Source organism: Lepeophtheirus salmonis, chromosome 9 (assembly GCF_016086655.4).
Source record: "Lepeophtheirus salmonis chromosome 9, UVic_Lsal_1.4, whole genome shotgun sequence".
Taxonomy (NCBI): Eukaryota; Metazoa; Arthropoda; class Copepoda; order Siphonostomatoida; family Caligidae; genus Lepeophtheirus; species Lepeophtheirus salmonis.
This window is the reverse complement of record NC_052139.2, coordinates 23017416-23037517: the sequence shown is the minus strand read 5'-3', so window position 1 is coordinate 23037517 and position 20102 is coordinate 23017416. Positions and strand designations below refer to the sequence as shown.

Here is a 20102-nt window from a genome sequence, read left to right as displayed (position 1 = left end):
ATAATGAAAAAAGCATGATAACCGAGACTTAGAAAAAATATTTGCTATAGACATCTCTCTGCGACTGGGATGACAAGAATGATTCATTACATGCATTGGGGTCAATTTATTGTGAAAAGATATTTGTTGCTTATAATTACTTATGAGTAAAACACTAATTAATATCTCAGACTTCTCGCCATTTTCTTTTTATTAATTATACGTATAGTTAAAAGAGAGGGACACACTCTACTTAAGTACTACTGAGCTCTTTTTAAGACATAAAATACTATTACAGATAAAACTGGTAAAGTAAGCCTAGTTAATCCTATAAATAAAATTCATAACAGTTTATTAAGTAAATCATGGGATATTTATGGCCTCAGAGCGTTATCACAGACATTTTAGTCAGTTTTTGTGGTTTGAAATTCATGAAATGGTAATATGGTAAAGTGATATACGTTTCATTTACTCTGTAAAGTGATAGAATCGTCTCCATGTTGTTGTATACTATATGATTAATCAGACTCAACATGCACAAGATAGCAGAGAGACAGGAAGACATGGTAACTTAGAGTAGTCTGGAAATCTTTAAAATGACCTAAACTTAGGAAAAATGATACTTTTCATGATATAATATTCAAATTAAGGAGTGTTCCGTTAAAAGGGTTTTGGTCATCCAAGGATTTATTTGAATTAAGCGAAGATTAACATATCAACTTCTTCCTTTCTCGTTACATTTCAATAGCGACTTTAGTATCTTTCTGAATGAATACCACAAGTTTGAGTTAGGAAGGATAGGGATCTAAAATGATCAAGCAATCAACTTTTATAACTTTTTATTTTAATAATAAAAATGTAATATTTTAAAGACATCAACTATTTATTCAATAGTATATTCCGACAATTTCTTTATTCTGAACGAAAAGTATTCCCAGAACAGTAAAAGATAATATTCTTAATTTCTTTTAAATCCAAAAAATTTAAGAAATCATCATCATCCCAAAAAGAGAGTCATAAAATTAGGATTAACGTTTTTTTTCTTCGTAATTTTATATCTATTGTTTGTTTTAGTCACCTTGACTTGTATCAACTTGATTTCTTTGACTTCCATGTTGCTAAATCTTATGAGAGATTACATTAAATTTGATAGAAAAGCGTTATGTTTTAATTTCCTTAAGATTACCAGTGTATTTTTGAGCGTTTAAATTGCCCTCCGGCAAAGGGATTAGAGCCTAATGCATGATGAAAGGACGGCGGGAAGTCCTTAAGATGAACAGCTTTTATCCATTCATCCCAAATCTCTATTGACTATTATCATTCAAGAAAAAGAAACTTGAAATTGAATTGGGGGTTAGGGTTCAATCTATGCTTTACCTGGATACTATGGAAACTACGTCCAGATGACAAACCCCTGTCCAAATTGGGGCAAACGTAATTACAGTAATTTAAAATTTTCGTAAAATTATAAAACTTTAATTTATGAAAAAATAATGAATATGAAGTGTATAAATTGAGATCCGTAATCCCTACTGCGGAAAGTATATTCAAATCTGACCACGTTTTAAAAAGTTCAACAATCAACTTCTTCCCTTTAGCTTACATTGAAAATAACATACCACCTCATCGAACTGCAATCCATTCCTGCCAAGGTGACTATATATAAAGGTAAGGCAACAAGGATCTTCTAAGGTAGTCTGGTTGGTGGTAGCTAACTCACGTAGTGACGTCACTGTTGCGGCAGTTCAGATAATTTCATTGAAGTGAAGTACACTAATTTGGATCTGTTTAGCAAAAATTGCATCATCATGATTCATGAGGTTCAACGGGTGTTTGTGCCATGGTCACCTTGATTCCTGCAGACCAATTTTTTTTATTTACTACAGCCAATCAATTTCCTTTGTCGCCTCTATGTATTTCTATCTCTATGCCCTCAACTGTCAAGAGGGAAAATAAACATTTGCAAAAAACATAAGGTAGCTAGCCTTCATTATTTATCTTGTTGACAACTGTTATTTAGAGAATAGTTATTTATTATTAATTGCATTCAATTGATAGTATTATCAATGACCATTCATGAAAACCATGAAAGCCATTCATTGATATAAATAAATATAAAAATCTAAATCCTATGTACGGTGGTTGTCTGAAAAGTTTCCAAACTAACAAAGATACGAGACATATTTTCTGAATTTTGTATTAATTTTTCAACATAGTCAGCTTGTAACTCAACACAAGTTCACAGCGATGCTATCATCTCTGTAACTTGTTTAAATAGTACTCAGTGTTCTTTTTTGCAAAATAATTGTTCACGTGACACTTTTTGTTTAGTTTTGTTACCTTTTACTTAGGAAGTGTACTCCTCAGGAGCTAAATAATAGTAACAAGAGTTAAGGAAAAGAAAATTTGTTCTTCAGATTACCAATTTGAAACAAAAAAATACCCACCATTTACATCACCATTAAGAAGGGTCTAAATTCAGTAGTACCTTATGTCTCGCTCCCTCCTTCTCCTTCCGCTCTTTTTTCCTTACAAGAATTTCAACTCTACTCATAGGCAGTGATGTAAATCTTGTAAATTTTTTAGCTCACTCGTTTTTTTAAAACTGGTAATCTGAAGAATGTATTTTTTTTCCTTAGCGGATGTCATTATTATTTAATTCATGGGTAGTGAACTTCCTTTCTTACTACATTCAATTATATTCAAAACCTCATTGAACATTCGTGTGTCCTTATTAAAGACGGATAATAACCTTGACGATTTGTTGTGGACTCTAAGTCCTTGTGTGACTTGGAGTAGAATTGAGGATCGACATCAGAGTATTTCTTGACAATGTTCTCATTTATTTCCTTCTCCCACTCTTCAGTTGTCACTGCTGATTGCCACTGATCTCCTCCGGATCATTTTTCTAATTATTTTGGTTACCATGTTAATTTTCATTTTTTTAACATGGGATTTTCTTCACTACACATAATTATGTGCACTAGGCTTAATTTAAAGTCTGTTATGTCAACATACATAAATATATATCTATTACTAATGACACAGCAATTAAGTAGTAATTATTTAAACGTGATGTTGTTGCAAAATAAACATTTTTATTTGCCTTAAAGGATTCAATACTTATGAAAGAGATTCATAAAGTAATTGGGGAGAGTAACTTTTATTTCCAACTGAAAATTACTACTTGTCACGTTCTTTATTGTGTCATGCAAAAAACAAAAAGAATTGGTAGGGAAAGGGGGGCAAAATCCGTTGGTAGTTAGTCAATTCTACTTTATCTACAGTTGGTAAGAGAAGAAGAAAATACTCCAGGGTTGATCTTATCTAGTGGTACACATTTTATTATTTTCAATCCGGTATGATATTTGTGTAAAATCACAGAGGGGTTCAACAAGACATCTTATCTCTGAACCACTGCAAGCTGAGACGGTTGGAAAGAGCAAAGAAGATTCTGATTTTTCTCAAGGCCAACCAACAAATTGTAGTTAAGTTTTGTTCTTTTATGATAAAATAATTTTCAAAATAAGCAGAAAATCCGCTACATCACAACCAAACATCCACACAATGTCTCAGATTCAGTGATACATTCATCCAGAACAAAAAATTCTGCCGTAACCATGGTCTTAGTGTTGTGAAGTCTCCCCTCCCACTTTTGTGCTGAGGTAGGAACAGCTCAATGCAGAAGCTTACATCAAACTTCTGGATAAGAAAGTGCTACTTTGGGCCAGAGAATAGTTTGGAGACAACTTTGTTTTGTCTCAAGACGGAGTTCCGTATCATTGCACGCTAAGACCCAGGCCTTACTGAGAGACAACTTTCCAGACTTTTGGGACCTAAAATGCAGCTGCCCCCATCGTCAGATGCATACCTTTAGGACTACTCTATCTAGGTGCGTCTGGACGAGATGGTGTTTGATACTCCTCACAGGAGTGTCAAGTCTCCGGTAGCTTCCATCAAGAAGGAGTAGACTAAGCACAAGTCAAGGTAGTATGGTCTACCAGGGATTTAGGCCTCATATTATGTAATCATCTGAGGTGAGGGCTCATATATTGAATAAAAGTTGTGCTGAGACACTCAGTTAAGACAATTTTGCTAAATAGATGTCCCCACAAACACTCTTGTTTAAATTTTACTTTTAAAAAATTGAAAATATTAATACGTATACCACTAAATAGGATCATTTCAATAACATAAACTGCCAAATCTAAAGTAACAAATGGTAATGATGTTTTTGCTTGCGTTAAGAAGGTGCTTGAGTTAATCAAAAAAGTTTTTCGTAGAGCTGGAGCAAAAGAAGCCGAAATTACGTTCCTTTTACACTGCAAACTCTCTAAGAATCGAACGCTTTAGTTATGGTCATTGATTTTACTGAGGCTTTTAATACTGTATCGCATCAACATATAACTATACAGAAAATAATTTCATGATTAGATGATTCACATGGTTGGTGTTATCTTATTAAAATCACGAACCTTAATTCAGTGCAGAAAAAGCCTCGAATATTTTGAAACTAAGAGGGGAGTTAGTGAAGGTGATCCTGTGTCATCATTGCTTTTTATTATATGTATTGATGAGCTACTGCATAGTTTGCATAATGAGTCCCTAGTCAAAGGTTTCAATTTGAAACAGTTACAACTGAAGAGTTTGTGCTACGCCGACGATTTAACAATGGTATATATCAGAACAGCTTTTCAAACTCTGAAATCGATTAAGAAGACCTTGGATGGGTTAAGTTTGATTTCCACAAAAACAGGACTAGCAATAAATTCTGAAGTCCCAGAGTTGATAAGTTCCTATCATGGCTTGATTGCAGTGGCCAGACTTCAAAATGGCTCAGGAAGTCAGAATTGGGGGCTTTTGGATTGAAGCCAGTAGCCTGGAAATAAATATGCAGGGTATTTATATAAGAATGAAGAAAAAGATTCACTTTTCTCTTTTGTAAGTTTGAACATGTGAGATAAAATCAGGGCCTGGAATATACATATAATACTGATTGTAGTGCATCTACTTCGTGTTAGCCCTTTTGAAATGTTAATATTCTTGAAAATATCAAATATGGAACGCACATTTTTCGAATTTCACAAGAAAAAAAAATCTCAAAAATAGAATCTATAAACATATAGATTATGGGGGCTTATGCAATCCCAATTTATTTGATTTTCGGAAGTATCTCAATAGCATCTGTATTCGTAAAATATGGTACAGGCAACATTTCTGGCATGAATATTGTAATCATTTTCTGACACAGGAAAGTATTGGTTTTTGAGGTAACCCACAGTGTGGTCTCTCAAAAATATTATCAATAATGTCAAGATTTTCTGCTCGAATAAAAAGTTTTTGAGATGGATCTAGAAGCATTCTGGAGAAATATGAACTTTCATTGAAATGGGAGATGCCGATGAGGGAAAGTTTAAATAACAAGAACATAAGAACCATTTGCTCTGATATCGCAGGGGATACCATATCGTCTAAGTCCTTGATCAATCAAATTACCTATAAACACTTATCTTCGAACTTCGGCTCTTATGTGAATTTCCAAAGACCACTTCTACCTTTTAGGTTGAGACTTTGATCAATTTTAACAGCCTTCCTAAGGAACTGTTCGAAAATTCCTTCTCTTTTGCCTTTCCAAAATTATTTAAAAAGACTAGATATATCCCAAAGGCGCATAAGAGATTGTATAAATGCTATAAAAATTAAATTCGTAACTTCTCCTGAAAATTGGTTTAAATATCGTTTACTAACAGAAAACTAATTGTTTTCCTCGAGTCTCCAGTCTACTTCCAGATGGCCTTCCGGGATAATCCAGCTGAGAAGAGTGTTTTGACCTGAATCCTCTTCTCATACTCTGTGTTCATGTTGGCAACTATGACAATGTTTTTCTTAGCAATCGATGGCTAATTATATGTTCTACAACATTGCTAATCATAACATTGTAAAAAAAATGACTCTTAACTTCTCAAAATATGGATAAGTAAATAATAACTGTTGGTCCGATGTGTTTTAAATTGAATGTTTCTATAAAATGAGAAAACATTTAAAATACGATTCCTTAATGGCAAAATCGTAATTCCTTTCTCACTAAATGACAACTTTAGTATTAAAAGTCATGTAACGTTGCTAATGCAATTTTCTAATTCAAGGTGAAAATTTCAAGTGAAATGAAACTATCCTATAAATGTAAACGAATGTCGAATATAAATACATTTTTTTTATATATCATATAAATGCTTTGTCTCATCAGGGAAGGAAGTTCCTTATATATAAATTAACAAACACGTCTCTGTCATAACTATTGATATATTTTTATATAGATAAATTATAGTCTTTTGAATTATATTTCATTGAAACTTGGGTTTTTGAATTTTTGTAAATTTGTTTTTTACACTTCCCTGCATAATGAAAATTGACATTTTTTTTTTTTTTTTTGAAAATGTATCTGTCCCCTATTTTTTATTTAAAATTTTTTTTTCAGGAGTGATAATGTCTTTTTAATTATTTAATTTTAGAGAGCCCTCTGTCCACATTCATAGCCCCTTCATTGTGGAGGGTAGAACCGGCCTGATTTTGAAAGAGTATTTTTGCCAGCCACGGGATTGATTATATGAAATAAGGCTCCCACACAAGATAAATTTTATAAAAATCTTTTAAAATATATATATAAATACTAGGGATCCAAAAAATTTGACATCCGTCCACCATTTGAAGGAATAACGATATGTTGTAGGTTGTGTAAGCTTAAATTTAAAGAGCTTAGAGGTAAACAATTAAGACTTTTACTTCAATAGATCCTCAAATTGTATCATTGAAAGTTAAAAAAACTCAAACTACGTAATTACTAATGAAGAACAATAGTGAACTATTGTAGTGTACCTGGATGTAAAGGCGTAGGAGGCTTTAGGTTCTCCAAGGAACCCACTTTACAAGGAAAATGGAGGGTTGAAATAAATCGTATCAACCTCTAGACCCATAATCTTTGTGCTCCTTCTTTTCATTCAATAGTATGTCACAAACATTTCAAGAAAGAAGATTACGATCTTCCAGGAGGATGGGATCCTGACGTTCCTAGTCTTTGTAAATGCCTTAAAAACTATCGAATTTTTCCTAAAGAAAATCAATAGAACTATTAGTCACATTTCGTGAAGAGAGGTATAAAAATCGTCAAAAACCAAAAGAAGTCCACACCACTCAAGATTATGTTAAAGTCACATACTTTTGAGGACAATTTCATTGAAGTTAAGATTGAGGTTCGTGATTCAAAGAAAGAGCATATGGAAGAGGATGCAATCGATTGAGGTTCGTGATTCAAGGAAAGAGGATATGGAAGAGGATGCGGTTGGTCAAAAATTTACTGGTCAGACACAGACACGTAACGACATTAATTATGTCTCATCCAGTCTCTTCCTTTCCATTAAGACACTAACCAATGATTCAGATGTTTTTTGAATCTCACCGTTTGCATTAATGACTAATTTTATGTAATATTTATTGTTTTCTTCATCTCAACTGTCACGATCCCTGTTAAGAAGATCGTAGAGTTGAATGGGGTTAAGGTCTTTTGAAGCTTAAGGCTTCAATTGTTCTTCCATTTTTCATTCTTTGACCTTTTTCAAGAGATCGTTTTTCAGTATGGGAATTTGTATCATGAGCTTTTCCTAAAGAGGACATATTGCTCAATTTGGCCTTTGTAAATTATTAGAAATTCACTAACTGTCATGAATATACTAAAAATAGGCATGGATCCACAGCAGGCACTGGAGAACAAACTGAAATTACAGTTTCTATAGAAAGATTCCATTAAATTTACAAGCTCATGTTTTCGGCCTGAAGTACGAGCACTTCGACTCTTTAATTCAGAGCGCTGGTCCTTAAGTGTCCAGTTATTGTAGTCTTCCAATGTTTTTCTTTGGTTTATAAGGAAAAATTAGTAGAAACAAGGTCAATACGACTGTCAAACCAGAGTAAAGATTCACAAGTTGGAAATTTATTAAGTGGAATATATGTTTTAATATTTTTGTTTACCTCTAACCATAACATCTGGTCGGGAAATCTTGCAACTTGGTTAACATCCTCATTGTAGGAGACGGTCTTAGTGTTTTTCCTCCCCTCCCCTCAAATCATTTTACTCTGGGCAAGTACTCCCATCCTTTTATCCCCTAGAGTTTTACTCCCCGAACCATCTATCCCCCAGTATTTTACCACCAATTCAATAAGTAGCAACTAAACATTCAATCTTTTCCCAACCATAGAACGTACTTGTTAATATAACTTAATGATGTAGGTAGTAGTGATGTATCGGACTTCTTTTGACTTAATCTTTCCTATTTATCAATCAATAGAAAGGATGTTTTATATCGAAAGGGTATTGAAACTATGATTTTCTTCCATTCGTTAGGATCCAAAATCCTAACGAATAGAAGATAGTTAATTGTCACGTAGAATCCCAAAATATGCATAGGATATAAACACACAGAACTACGATATATATATTACTCCCGAGGCACTAGGAGGGAAGCACAAGTAAAGGATGGATGCGAGCACAGCAAAATTTATGATTATGATAACTGATAAGTTTATGAAGTACATATGTTGATACATAATACAAATTTATCATATTCATGTAGACTGACATGGACCCCATCTTGATCTATAACTCTAGTACAATCGTTGATGGAGTTAGAGATTTCAACATCTCTTTATGACATTTTGATGAAAAAATGGATGGATATGCTAATGGTTCTTTGCAACGGAACGTAGCTGTAGCTTTCCGTGATTCCATCCCAATGCTTTGAAATCTACGTATTATATATAAGTAATGTTTGAAGAATTGTAATTGTCTAGCTTGTTTACATTTTTGTTTCTAATATCTCAAAGCTGGAGTATAGCGGTAAAAATTCAAAACAAATATATAACTAAGAAGAATTAGTATTCCTTCTCTTATTATCCAAGGCAAAACAGTACAAGAGGAAAACACTTCAAGGCGAAAGTGGTACAAGGCGAATACGTTACAATGCAAAAACGTAGAAGGCAAAAATGTTCCAGATGAGCCCTCCTAGAACCGGACAGATTGCCTTATCAGTCTTTTTTTCCTCACCCCTTCAGCCTTTAGGACTGATGCATCGATCTTTCAGACCGACGGTCCTATCTATATTTTTTTTTCTTCACTCATAGCTAGGATTGAAGAGTGTAAGAACTAAAAAAATAATGAATGATATAAAGAAGGTATAATAATATCTACTATCATATGTAAATCCTGTAAATTTCTTTGCTGGCCCGTTTTTTGGAATTGGTAATTTGAAGAATGAACTTTAATTCCCTTAGTTGTAATTATTATTTAATTCCTGAGTAGGGAACATCCTTTCCTAAATAGATGGGATTATATCCCAAACCTTATTGAAAATTCGTTTGTACTCATAAAGAGCCTGATAATTTGTTGAGTTGTAATAGCCTTGTTGGACTCAGAGTAGAATTGGGGATCGACATCGAAGTAATTCTAGCAAATTCCCTTGTGTTATCTATTGATACGTCAATACAACATTTTTTGTTGTTTTCTGTCCATTTGATGTAAATATACTCAAACTTGGACCCCTTTTGAAACATATGATTTACCATGTGAAAATACTGATTTCGGAAAATATACAGCATTTTTTTCAAATTTTTAACATTGTGATTTAATTATTGATATTGTCATTGCAAACTTAATTGGGAACTGTTTTCTTATAATTGAAAATTGAATCGTACTTGTGATTTTTCTAATAAATACAATTATTACATTAGATGTCAGGAATCTCGTCTGATCAGTATGAAACATAGTCTGAAGTACATAACTCTGAATTCTGAACAACTTTTACTATTTCATAACTAAAGTATGTATTTGTCTCTCTTTTTGAAATAATTTAATAATTATCATTGTTGTTTTTTTTAAGCAGGGCGTACATTAAACACATACATAAATTATTTTAATACTATGAAGGTACTGTATATGTATATGTATGTTTCATAATATTCAAATTATGCTAATAAAATATTTTTCGCAGGCCATATGAAATTCATTCACATTTGTTCCACAGGCCTCTTATTGAGAATTCCTGGTCTATGTATTCAAAAAACCAAAGAGTATTCGTAACTGTTTTTTCTATAAGAAGCTGAATTTCTTTAAAGGACTGAATTAGTTTGTTAAAGCCGTAAGGATCTCAGATCGGTCTAGAATTTTCAGACCAAACTGCAACACTAGTGTGTGATCTCTCCTACAATTTGCGCTTAATCCTTATATATAAATTAAAATATTTCACGTTAAGATTTTAATATTAATTACCCTATAAACGTATTTTCAGCTTCATCATTGTATGACCCTTGAGAACGTCGTATGATATTACATTTACGTATAAATATTTTATGATAATGTCAATATTTAGACATGTTAATTATATGTACTTTGTGATGGGATTAGAAGTATGATTATTTATTCCATTCTTTGGGAAGAAAATGTACGTTCCGAACTTTGAACAAGAACATTTAATATTTGATTTTTTTTAAATAATATATTGACTTTTTTTTTTAAAATAAATATTTGATTTTTTTTCCAACGACTTTATACTCGAAATTTTTAACAAAAATTTCATTTCTTTCTAACCAGCTCTAGATTTTTGATTTTTAAAGTTTATTTTTGGAGTAGGTATTTTATATTTGATATTTAATTCAAGAATTATTTTTCCAAAAAATTCAGTTTTTTCTGAACACCACTGGATTTTTTGAGAATAGCTTTGGATTTTTAAAATTTTTCGCTGCAATATTTAATATGTGATTTTCCTTACATAAAAATTATATTTGAAATTTGATTTTAGAAATTTTTTTAAGTAAAATTTCTTATTTTGTAAAAAACTCTGGATTTTTGAAATCCATCTCCAAAAATTGTAATATTTAAATTCATTTTTTGAAAGATTTTATATTTTAGAATTTCTTTTAGAAATTTTTTTCCAAAAAATTTATGTTTTATCTCAAACACGTCTGAATTTTTGAATTTTTTTTCAAACAATTCCTTTTATTCTAATAATTATGGATTTTTAAATCTTTTAAACAGAACATTTAACATTTGGGATTTCTTTTTCTAAATTTTATATTTGAAATTTAATTTTAGAAATTTTTTCATCAAATTTGATTTTCAGATTATTATTTTTCCAATTTTTTGTTTTTTTTTTCAAAAAAATCCAAAATCCCCCCCTCCCCCCCCAAAAAAATATATATATAATTTTACGGACGCCCCTGAACTTGATTACTACTTTGTTCATCAAGTATATATGCATGTTTTTTTTTTCAGCGATAATTTCTATTCCTCCGTTTTACATCCAGTTTTTGAAGGATTTTTGTTATTTTTATTCTCTGTGATTCTTCTACTGGAGAATGACTTTCCAAAGGAGAAAATGTTATTTCAACATTTCTATAAAAGATCCACTTCCTGAGCGTCAAGGCATCAGTATTGATATTCATGATTACAGGAACAGATCTGAGAATTAGGTAAGTCTTTCACCTTTGTTATTCCTTCATTACGTAACGCAGTATCTCACTATTATTAGCTATGATGATGAAGATCCATATCCTCCTATCTCTTTTTCTATTTCTTCAAAGTCCTTATCTTTCAAGCTCCACAGGGACTCCAACCCATAGCTTTTATACACCAGTAAATACAGGAACGAATCATCAGGCCGGGAATCAAGTGATATGGAGTCCAATCGAACCTAAAAAAGAAGATGGCCTAAGTATTATACAACACAATCCTCATCATCAATCCCTGATTCAGCCTTTCAGTGGAAATGCACCCACATCCACAGCAGATAACTCCTATGTCCTATCCGAACCCAAATCTCAGTCCAATTTATACGTAACTAGCGGAAGTGGAAGAACAGGTGGTGGAGAGAACATATTTAAAAGTTATTCCGGTCCTTCTGGAGGGGGAGATCATGTAGAGACTGAGGCTCTCGTTCAATTTTATCAACGGCCTATAGGATATGAAATAACGAGTGAAAAAGGAGTTCCACAGTATGGAGGGGATCAGAGAGGAGGGATTGATCCTTCATTCACTGGAGGTGAGACCTTTCCACCTTCAAGTCATGGGGATTTGAGAGCAAAGCCCGTTAACGAAGACAATAGCTTCCACGATGGATATTCACATTTTCAAGCACAGAAACAAAACCAAGAAGCGAGTAGCAACGATCCGAACAAGAATTTTGAGGATTTTGAAGGATTTGGAATTGACGAGGATGATGGGGATTTCCGTCAGGATTTTTCGGAAGATTATAACGATGGATCCAAGGATTACAATCACAATCATCATCATCAAACACGTGAGCATGAGAATAACTTGCACGCCAATCCTGAACACAACACTAACAACAATCAGCGCAATCATGGAACCCATAGTGAACATCACGAAAATGAATACACAGAGCCCTCCAATTCTTTTTACGACTATGCTTCTCAGGATTATAGAGAAGAAGTAAGTGAAAATTCGGGTCCTTCGGCTAAATCGCCAGTTAAATTTAACCCCTATGGAGGCTTTCAAGTCTATGGTAGTCCTTCAGACTCTTCATTTGAGCATGAAGATTACAATAAGTCTCCTTCTAGCCGAGAGAACTATAATGATCATCCCAATCAACATGATTTCTATAATGGACCTGAAGGAACTCCAAGTAATGGTCAAACAAGGGATGTGATTCCAACGCTCTCTGAGAGGATGTATGATGATAATCCTTCAGGCATGAAATATAAGCATATTTCTACAAGAGATGCATCAAATCCTCTGAGAGCTTATAATTCATTCATCAATCCTTAATTTAAACATAAATATATCAACTTTTAATTAATTTAATCTTTTATTCTCAAGAGGGTATTATTATTCATTAACATTAATTTAATAAAATATTTATTTATTGATTTATTAACTTTACATTCGTCATTGTTTCGGAGAGTAAATGATGGGAAATTACGTTGTTCATGCAGCATGCCTTAGTGCTGAGAATAAAGTCCTAGCCTTGACTTTTAACAATATAATATATGAATAAACATATAATTGTCATTCAATTCGTGCAATTGTTTAACATTGAAAATACTTCACTGGCAGAGGCCCTTACCTCGCTAACACAAAAATATACAGTGAATTTCTGGTTCTTTTTCCATAATCAATGTCCTGAACGTTGATTGGTTGAATTAGAATTGCCTCATTTTAAGCTGTGAACAATGATTAAATTATAATTCCATAATTGGGACAAATAGGCTAACTAACAACCAAGGTTGTGCCCTTATCGGTCTTGTAGTTCAAGCGGTTTCGGTTCACGAACCGCTAGAACCGAAACCGACAAAGTCGAACGAAGACCGGAATTGAGATAGCAATTCCTCATATTGCTTATCCGTCTCTGTTCTTGTTCTTTTGTTTATATATAGAATATACATTCTGCTTTAAAAAATACTGGGAATTCTCAAATTAAATTGACAGCGCTGAAGGGATTAAAAAAACAAATAATTGTCTGCAGCACTGTCCTTCATTATTATGCCAAGTTTGAGCACGATCTGTAGACAAGTTTGCTTGCAACAGCTGGATAAGTCAGTCTACCTCACTAGTGCCCGGGATGTATCCAGCTTCATAAAAATACATGGAGACGACATCTATAACTTTAAACTTAAAAAATATCACTTCACTATTATATTGTCATGAAGGAGGACAAATACTGAGATCGTGATTAGCTCCTGATTCACTTAATATACATTCTATAGATACATATCTATTTCTCCATTTATTCACAATTTTCAAGAAAAGAATTGAGTGTTAGAAACTGACAAAATGTGCAAAATTGCCCCAAATAATTGGTTAAAATAAACAAAACTGTTCATATATTGAATAAAAAAGGTTAATTCAGTTTAATAACTGAAAATTCTTATACCTGAATTTTGTCCAACTAAATTCACTACTTATGTCACATACATCAAAATTACATTTTATCTTAACTTGAAAACTGGCAAATAGATAATATTGCTTAGAAAATGATCTTAATGACGATATAGGTGAAGACAGTGAAGAGGAGATTTTAAATCCACACTATCCAAGGCTATCCACACAATCTAATTTTTATTTAAAAATGTATCTATAAGGTTTATAATACAATGTATAACTGAAAATATGGTGAGATTGGAATTGTCATAATGTCTTGATAAACTATTATCAACATATTGTTTTAATTTAAAGGGGAGGGGGTATTTTTTAAGGGATCTGACTTAATTTTCCAAAATTGAAAGCTTTTGTCAGTCTTGGTTTTCAAAATGCCCTGAGATAGTACAATACATTGATGGAAGTTTTGCCCATATACCTTAATGCCTGAAAAAATATCAATTTTATGGTTTTTTGGTGTAACTTACAGTAGGGGGTCTAAACCTCAGATTTCCGACATAATTTTTTTGTCAGTCTTGATTTTTTATGATGTCATGATATAGTACTATATATTAGTATAAGTTTGCTCTCCGATTATCCGTTTCCAAAAGAACGGAGATTTCTTTTTGATCCCTCGTCGTTTATATAATATTGGCTATTTTATTATTTATATGCATAAGTTTTGGATATCATATAGAAATACAAATTTATAGCTACACTTTCAATTGAATATTACTAAGCAATATTAAAATAGAGTATCGAATAAAATACGATGTAGATTTTAACATTAGGATATCTATTACATTTTATAAATGGTGAAGAAATAATATGACGGATGATAGTCAGGGAGTACACAAGAGATATATAGCAGTTGGTACGATTGACTTATTTGGCTAACTACCAGATGATTTTATGCCCTTTCCCCCCGTTTCTTTTCAAAGGAAAGGTTGCGTGATACAATAAAGATAAGGACGTGCAGAGTCCAACCAATCTTCTGACTTAATTTCGACAGGTGAACAACATGTCCATAATATTGATACTTATTCTTCTTGAGTCTTTCCCATAATAAAAGTTAATTTTATAAAATTATTCCATGTTTCTAATCATTAAAGGAAGTCTGAATAATTAATCTGTTCTTCAATTTCATTGGGTGGTTGGAAATAAATTATTGATGAGTCTTTATATTTCGTCTACAATTATAGCCCTTTCTTAGGGTTTGTCTTACATTGCTTTAATTTAATTCAAATTCAACTGTTTATCATTGACATAAAATAGAATTAAATGCATGTATTTAGTTTCATTTTTCATATATATTTACATCCAGCCCAATATTTCATTGATTTACTAGAGTCAATAATTTTAACTAAACGTAGTTTATAATCTTTAGTCGGTTTAAAAGACTTATATGAGCCTCTATATGGGGCCTTTATATTAAATAGGGAAGAGTTAGGGTACATGTTACAAAACATCCTTTTTTTAAACTGTCATAAGTTTCACAATTTAAATTATAATTCAATACCCGGGCATAAGTGGTTACCTGAGACAAATAATTCCAAAGTATTTTTGATGTAGTGCAATAATTAATAACCATTGATTGGTGTTTTCAATACTAACCAAAAGTAACATACTTGATATACCAGGGTAGGATAAAGTATGTTACAGCTGAAGAAAACACGTAAAAACTGTCAGTTATTATAATCAAACATTTATTTTACTTTATATACTTTAAGAATAGAAAAGCGTGCGAGGACAAAGGAATAAATACGCATGGCATCATTGATTAAATAGAATATATCTTCTTCTATCAAGAACGTTATCATCCCGCCTTTATTACTCAATATTAATGTAATATTAGATGGTGATAGTCGATAGAGAACTGAATAAAATGCCTTCTGTCTGGATTTATGAAAATGGTGGGCCAAGAATTTGGAAAATACTTACCAGATGAGAAACAGATAGCTTGTCGGATTTGTTGATATATATGTGCTTTTAGTCCCCCGTATAGAATTAAACACCACTCATTATCCTCATCTCATATCAAGAGCATGGATATTCATCTAAAAAATCAATGAATACATCAAGTCAGACTTTAACTTTGATCTCACAAAGTTGTTTATTGCATGTCATATACCCATATCCATTGCTAATCATACGACGTTCAAAAAATTTATGGAGAAATATACGGGTAAACCCGTCCCTTCTCGAGGAACCATCATTAAATTAATGGAGGATGTTGGTAACGATGTCATCTCCAAAATCAAAGAAAAAGTCGAAGAGAAGGATATTTTTGTTGCTGTTGATGAGACAAAAGATAATCAGGAGCGATCAATCACTGCTTTATTGATTTGTCCTTTGGGCGGCTATTTCTTGGGTCGTCCATATCTCATCAACGTGATAGACATTAAACGTGTTAATGCCAAGAACATATAATGAATTTTGTAGTCGAGAGTATTCAAGTTACTCTTGGATCCGACATTAATGCTACTCGCCTGAAGGTGTTTATTACGGATGGAGCTTCTTATTGCAAAAAGCTGGCGAAGACCTAAAAAGATACTACCCTCAGTTGAAAAATATTATCTACGTGGCTCATGGGCTCCATAACATTGCTGAACTTGCTCGTAAAGAGTTCTCTAGAACAAATGAATTAATATTCGAAATCAAAAAAATATTTTTGAACGCTGGACCAAGAAAACGTAGATTCGCTGCTTCTTACCAAATTCCCTTACTCCCAGCTCCAGTCATTACACGTTAGGGAACTTGGCTAAAAGTAGCAACTTACTATTTCAAGCATTTCATAGTAATCAGGGAATATTTAAGTAGCCTCCATGAAAAAATGCTTTCTATAATTAAAGCAAAGGAGATTATTACTGACGAATGTATGTTTGAAGAGTTGGCCACTATTCATAATAATCTCAATCAAATTTCTGGAGCCATCACGGCTTTAGAAGGACGATTACCCTTACTTGTCAGCCATTTGGAAACTGAAATGGAACTCTGAATTTTGAACCATCTAACAGTAAGTATTCATTTTTTTAAATCTAATCATAAAATATCATTCTATTTTAGCTAAAAATATAAAGAATTGAGATAAACAACTCATAAAAGGTAAAAACAACTGCGTAAATGGTCACAACAACGGGGGTAGTAGCTTTGGATGGTTCGCAACTAGTTTGTCTGATACTAGTTTCTTCACTTAAAGACTTGGGTATGATAATTAGGTTTTCCAATATTACATAGTCGATAAATATTACTTTTTTGTCACTTAAGGATTAGCTATGGTTCATAAGCCCCAAGAAATGGTGTTCAGAAAACTCATAAAAGGCAAAAACAACTGGTTAAATGGTCACAACAACGGGGTAGTTACATTGGGTGTAGCATTATAATTAGCAATTGTGGGTATCCTTCATAATAATAGTATGTTGTTATACAAGCATAAATAAGCGGGGGAAATCTTTTTTTGATGCTCTTAATAAGGAGTAATATCGCCGGACATTACTACATAATTAGCTTTAGCTCTCAATCTTTACGCTGTCATGTTAGAAAACTACATTAAGTCAAGAATGGTTGCCTGAATTGTCTTATCAGTTATAAAGGAGTCTTATTTTTATATCTAAGATAAGTAATTAAGGTTTAAAATTTGACTGCATGGATTAACTTTTCTTTTTTAAAAAAGCTGTTCGTACTAAGATTGGAAGAAGATATGGATTAAATCTAACATTATTTTATGATTTTGACATTTACTTTATTATTAATAATTATTAAGATCTCATCGGTAGAGATATATCTATCCTGTGCACAATTGCATATGCAATTTGTACATGAGGAAAAAAGGGGGATGATATTTTTGATTAAACTTCACGTCTAGCTTGTGTTTTGCAGCCTAAAGTTATGACATATTGAACTGAATTCCGATGTTAGAACAAGAAAATATTATTTGGATCAATCTATTATTTCAATATTCTGTATTTATAATTTATTGTTATTATTAGTTATATGATTCTAATTGTTTAATTTTGTATATTTAACTTAAATGTATGCTGGTTTTTTTCTATTTTTTAGTATGTAGATTATATTTAATTTAAGCCTTATATTTTAAACATGGAACTTCAAATATATTTCGAAATACTCTTACTTTGTCGTTTTATTAGTTATTATTTTGAGAATATGGTTCATAATGAATTATAACTTCATCAAGTATGACGTTTTCAAATCTACTGTAACTGATAAAATCCGTCTAAGTCAATTATACGTAGTATATCTTGATTAAACATTTTTGCTAATAAATACTTATACCCTCAAAATCATAATAAAGCAGGCAACGATAAATACTGATGTGATTATCAGTGAAAATCATTTCAGTATTTTAAACAATGATACCATATGTCTTTCTCCTCCCCCTTCTCCTCGCACGCGTTTTTCTCTACAATATTATCAACTATAGATATACATAAGAAACCAATAGCAAACACAAACAAAACTGTATCCTTGTACCGTGTGTAGAAAAAGTAATAAGACCTTCTAAAAATACAGTTTTGAATAGGTGTTATTGATTAAATCTTAAAGTTCCGATTATTTTTGAATAGCTTAGATTCTAAACAAAAAATTTGTTTATGTTGCGATGGAGCCAAGAAGAGCCATCATAGGCAATTTAATCCGCGCCGGGACGACCACCTTGGATAGCATAAAGGACATAAACGTCAGCAAGGCCACAGTCTGTTGGGCCAGAAATTGTTTGGCTAATGGGGACAACCTTTAGGACAACCCCAAGAGTGGAAGACCCACTAAAGTGAAGCTTGAAGTCATCATGGAGGCCTTTAAGTTCAATCCAACGATGAAAATGTCAGAGTACGCCAAGAAAAGAAGGTGCATCGGGCTACTGTGATAGCCAGGCCATCCGAAAGGCTGGAGGAAGGTTGGTTAGAAGAATTCAGCAGCCACTCCTGTTCCAATGTCAAAAAGAATTATGTCTTCATCGATGTCAACAACTCATGAATTAACTGAAGAACAACAGCAGCCGGGTAATTTTTTCTCTGATGAAAAGACCTTTACCGTTAACCCCGTCTATATCAAGCAAAATGATCGGGTAGTATGTTTTGGCAAGGCTGACAACAGCATCAGGACTGTTACCGAGACCAAACTTCCTGCCTCAGTGATGATGTTGAGGGTTGTGGTATCAACTTCTATTCCAAGAACCTTAGGCTCCTCAGAGGTCAGATCCGAATCCAATGGATTACTCCATTTGTTGGTAAATTGAGAAGAAAGCCTGCAAAGTCTGCTGCTCGAATATTGATGCCCTAAAGACCTCTGTTAACCAGCAGTGGAGAAACATGAAAAATGACTACACTGCCAATGTGTGCAAGGGGTTCCAGAGGTGGTTGGAGGCTCTCATTGAGGCTGATGGTGGCTAAATTAATGTCCATTGTTATAGTAAAAATAAAACTATGTACAACATTATCTTGGTCAAATATGAATATTTTAATGACTACTTAGTTTCAGGTCACATTACTTTTTCTACACCCGGAATATATGGACACGTCTGCAATATTTTATTAATAGGACTACATTGTTATTTGGTAGATCAAAAGTATGTATATGACATAGATCAGAGATATATACTATATACACTTCACCCTGCATACATGTTCGATTCTATCTACACTAGCTTATTAATACCACTCTACGGTTATTTCTTGGATAAAAGTTTGTTCTTAACGTACATAAGGGATCACTATATACAGTTCACCCCGTGAATGTTTTTCATACATTCATACAGAGAAACGAAATTTGTTTTGTGTATATAGATTGTTTACAATATGGAAATATGAGGTTCTTAATGTATCGAAATGTACATACATTCAATCTATATCATTTACTAAATTTTAACTATTTCGAAAAAATAGAAAAATAAGCTCCCTTCAATTGGAGATCGATGTAATAATTAGTATTCTGTTGGTCCTTATTTAGGACTGAAGACTGTATTAAAACTTATACAGTTTTATAATGTCACTCAACTTCTATTCTTTTAATCAGATCTAGTACTGACAATGCGAAGAAATCACACCAAGGACTGATCGGACCGGTCCTAAGACTGGATACATCCCCAGTAATAACTAATCACATATTTTTGGTACCTTCTATCGTAAGATATATCATAAAAAAAGGGAATAAAAAAACTAAACTTTGATAGACATTTATTGGTCTC

The 20102-nt window shown here is 32.6% G+C and overlaps 1 protein-coding gene across 4 annotated transcripts; it reads left to right on the top strand.

Moving 5' to 3' along the window:
* Nucleotides 1-6972: 6972 nt before the first annotated feature.
* Nucleotides 6973-12920, top strand: LOC121124409 (uncharacterized). 4 transcript variants are annotated; one of them, XM_071891018.1, is made up of 5 exons: nt 6973-7336; nt 9760-9848; nt 9912-9955; nt 10020-11496; nt 11556-12920. In XM_071891018.1, the coding sequence occupies exon 5, from the start codon at nt 11558-11560 to the stop codon at nt 12809-12811; it is 1254 nt and encodes a 417-aa protein (XP_071747119.1). In that variant the 5' UTR covers nt 6973-7336; nt 9760-9848; nt 9912-9955; nt 10020-11496; nt 11556-11557; the 3' UTR covers nt 12812-12920. The 4 variants fall into 4 exon arrangements, with proteins under 4 accessions (XP_071747119.1, XP_071747120.1, XP_071747121.1 ...); XM_071891019.1 differs by having other exon boundaries at nt 9909-9955; XM_071891020.1 differs by lacking the exon at nt 9760-9848.
* The last annotated feature ends 7182 nt before the right edge of the window (nt 12921-20102 follow it).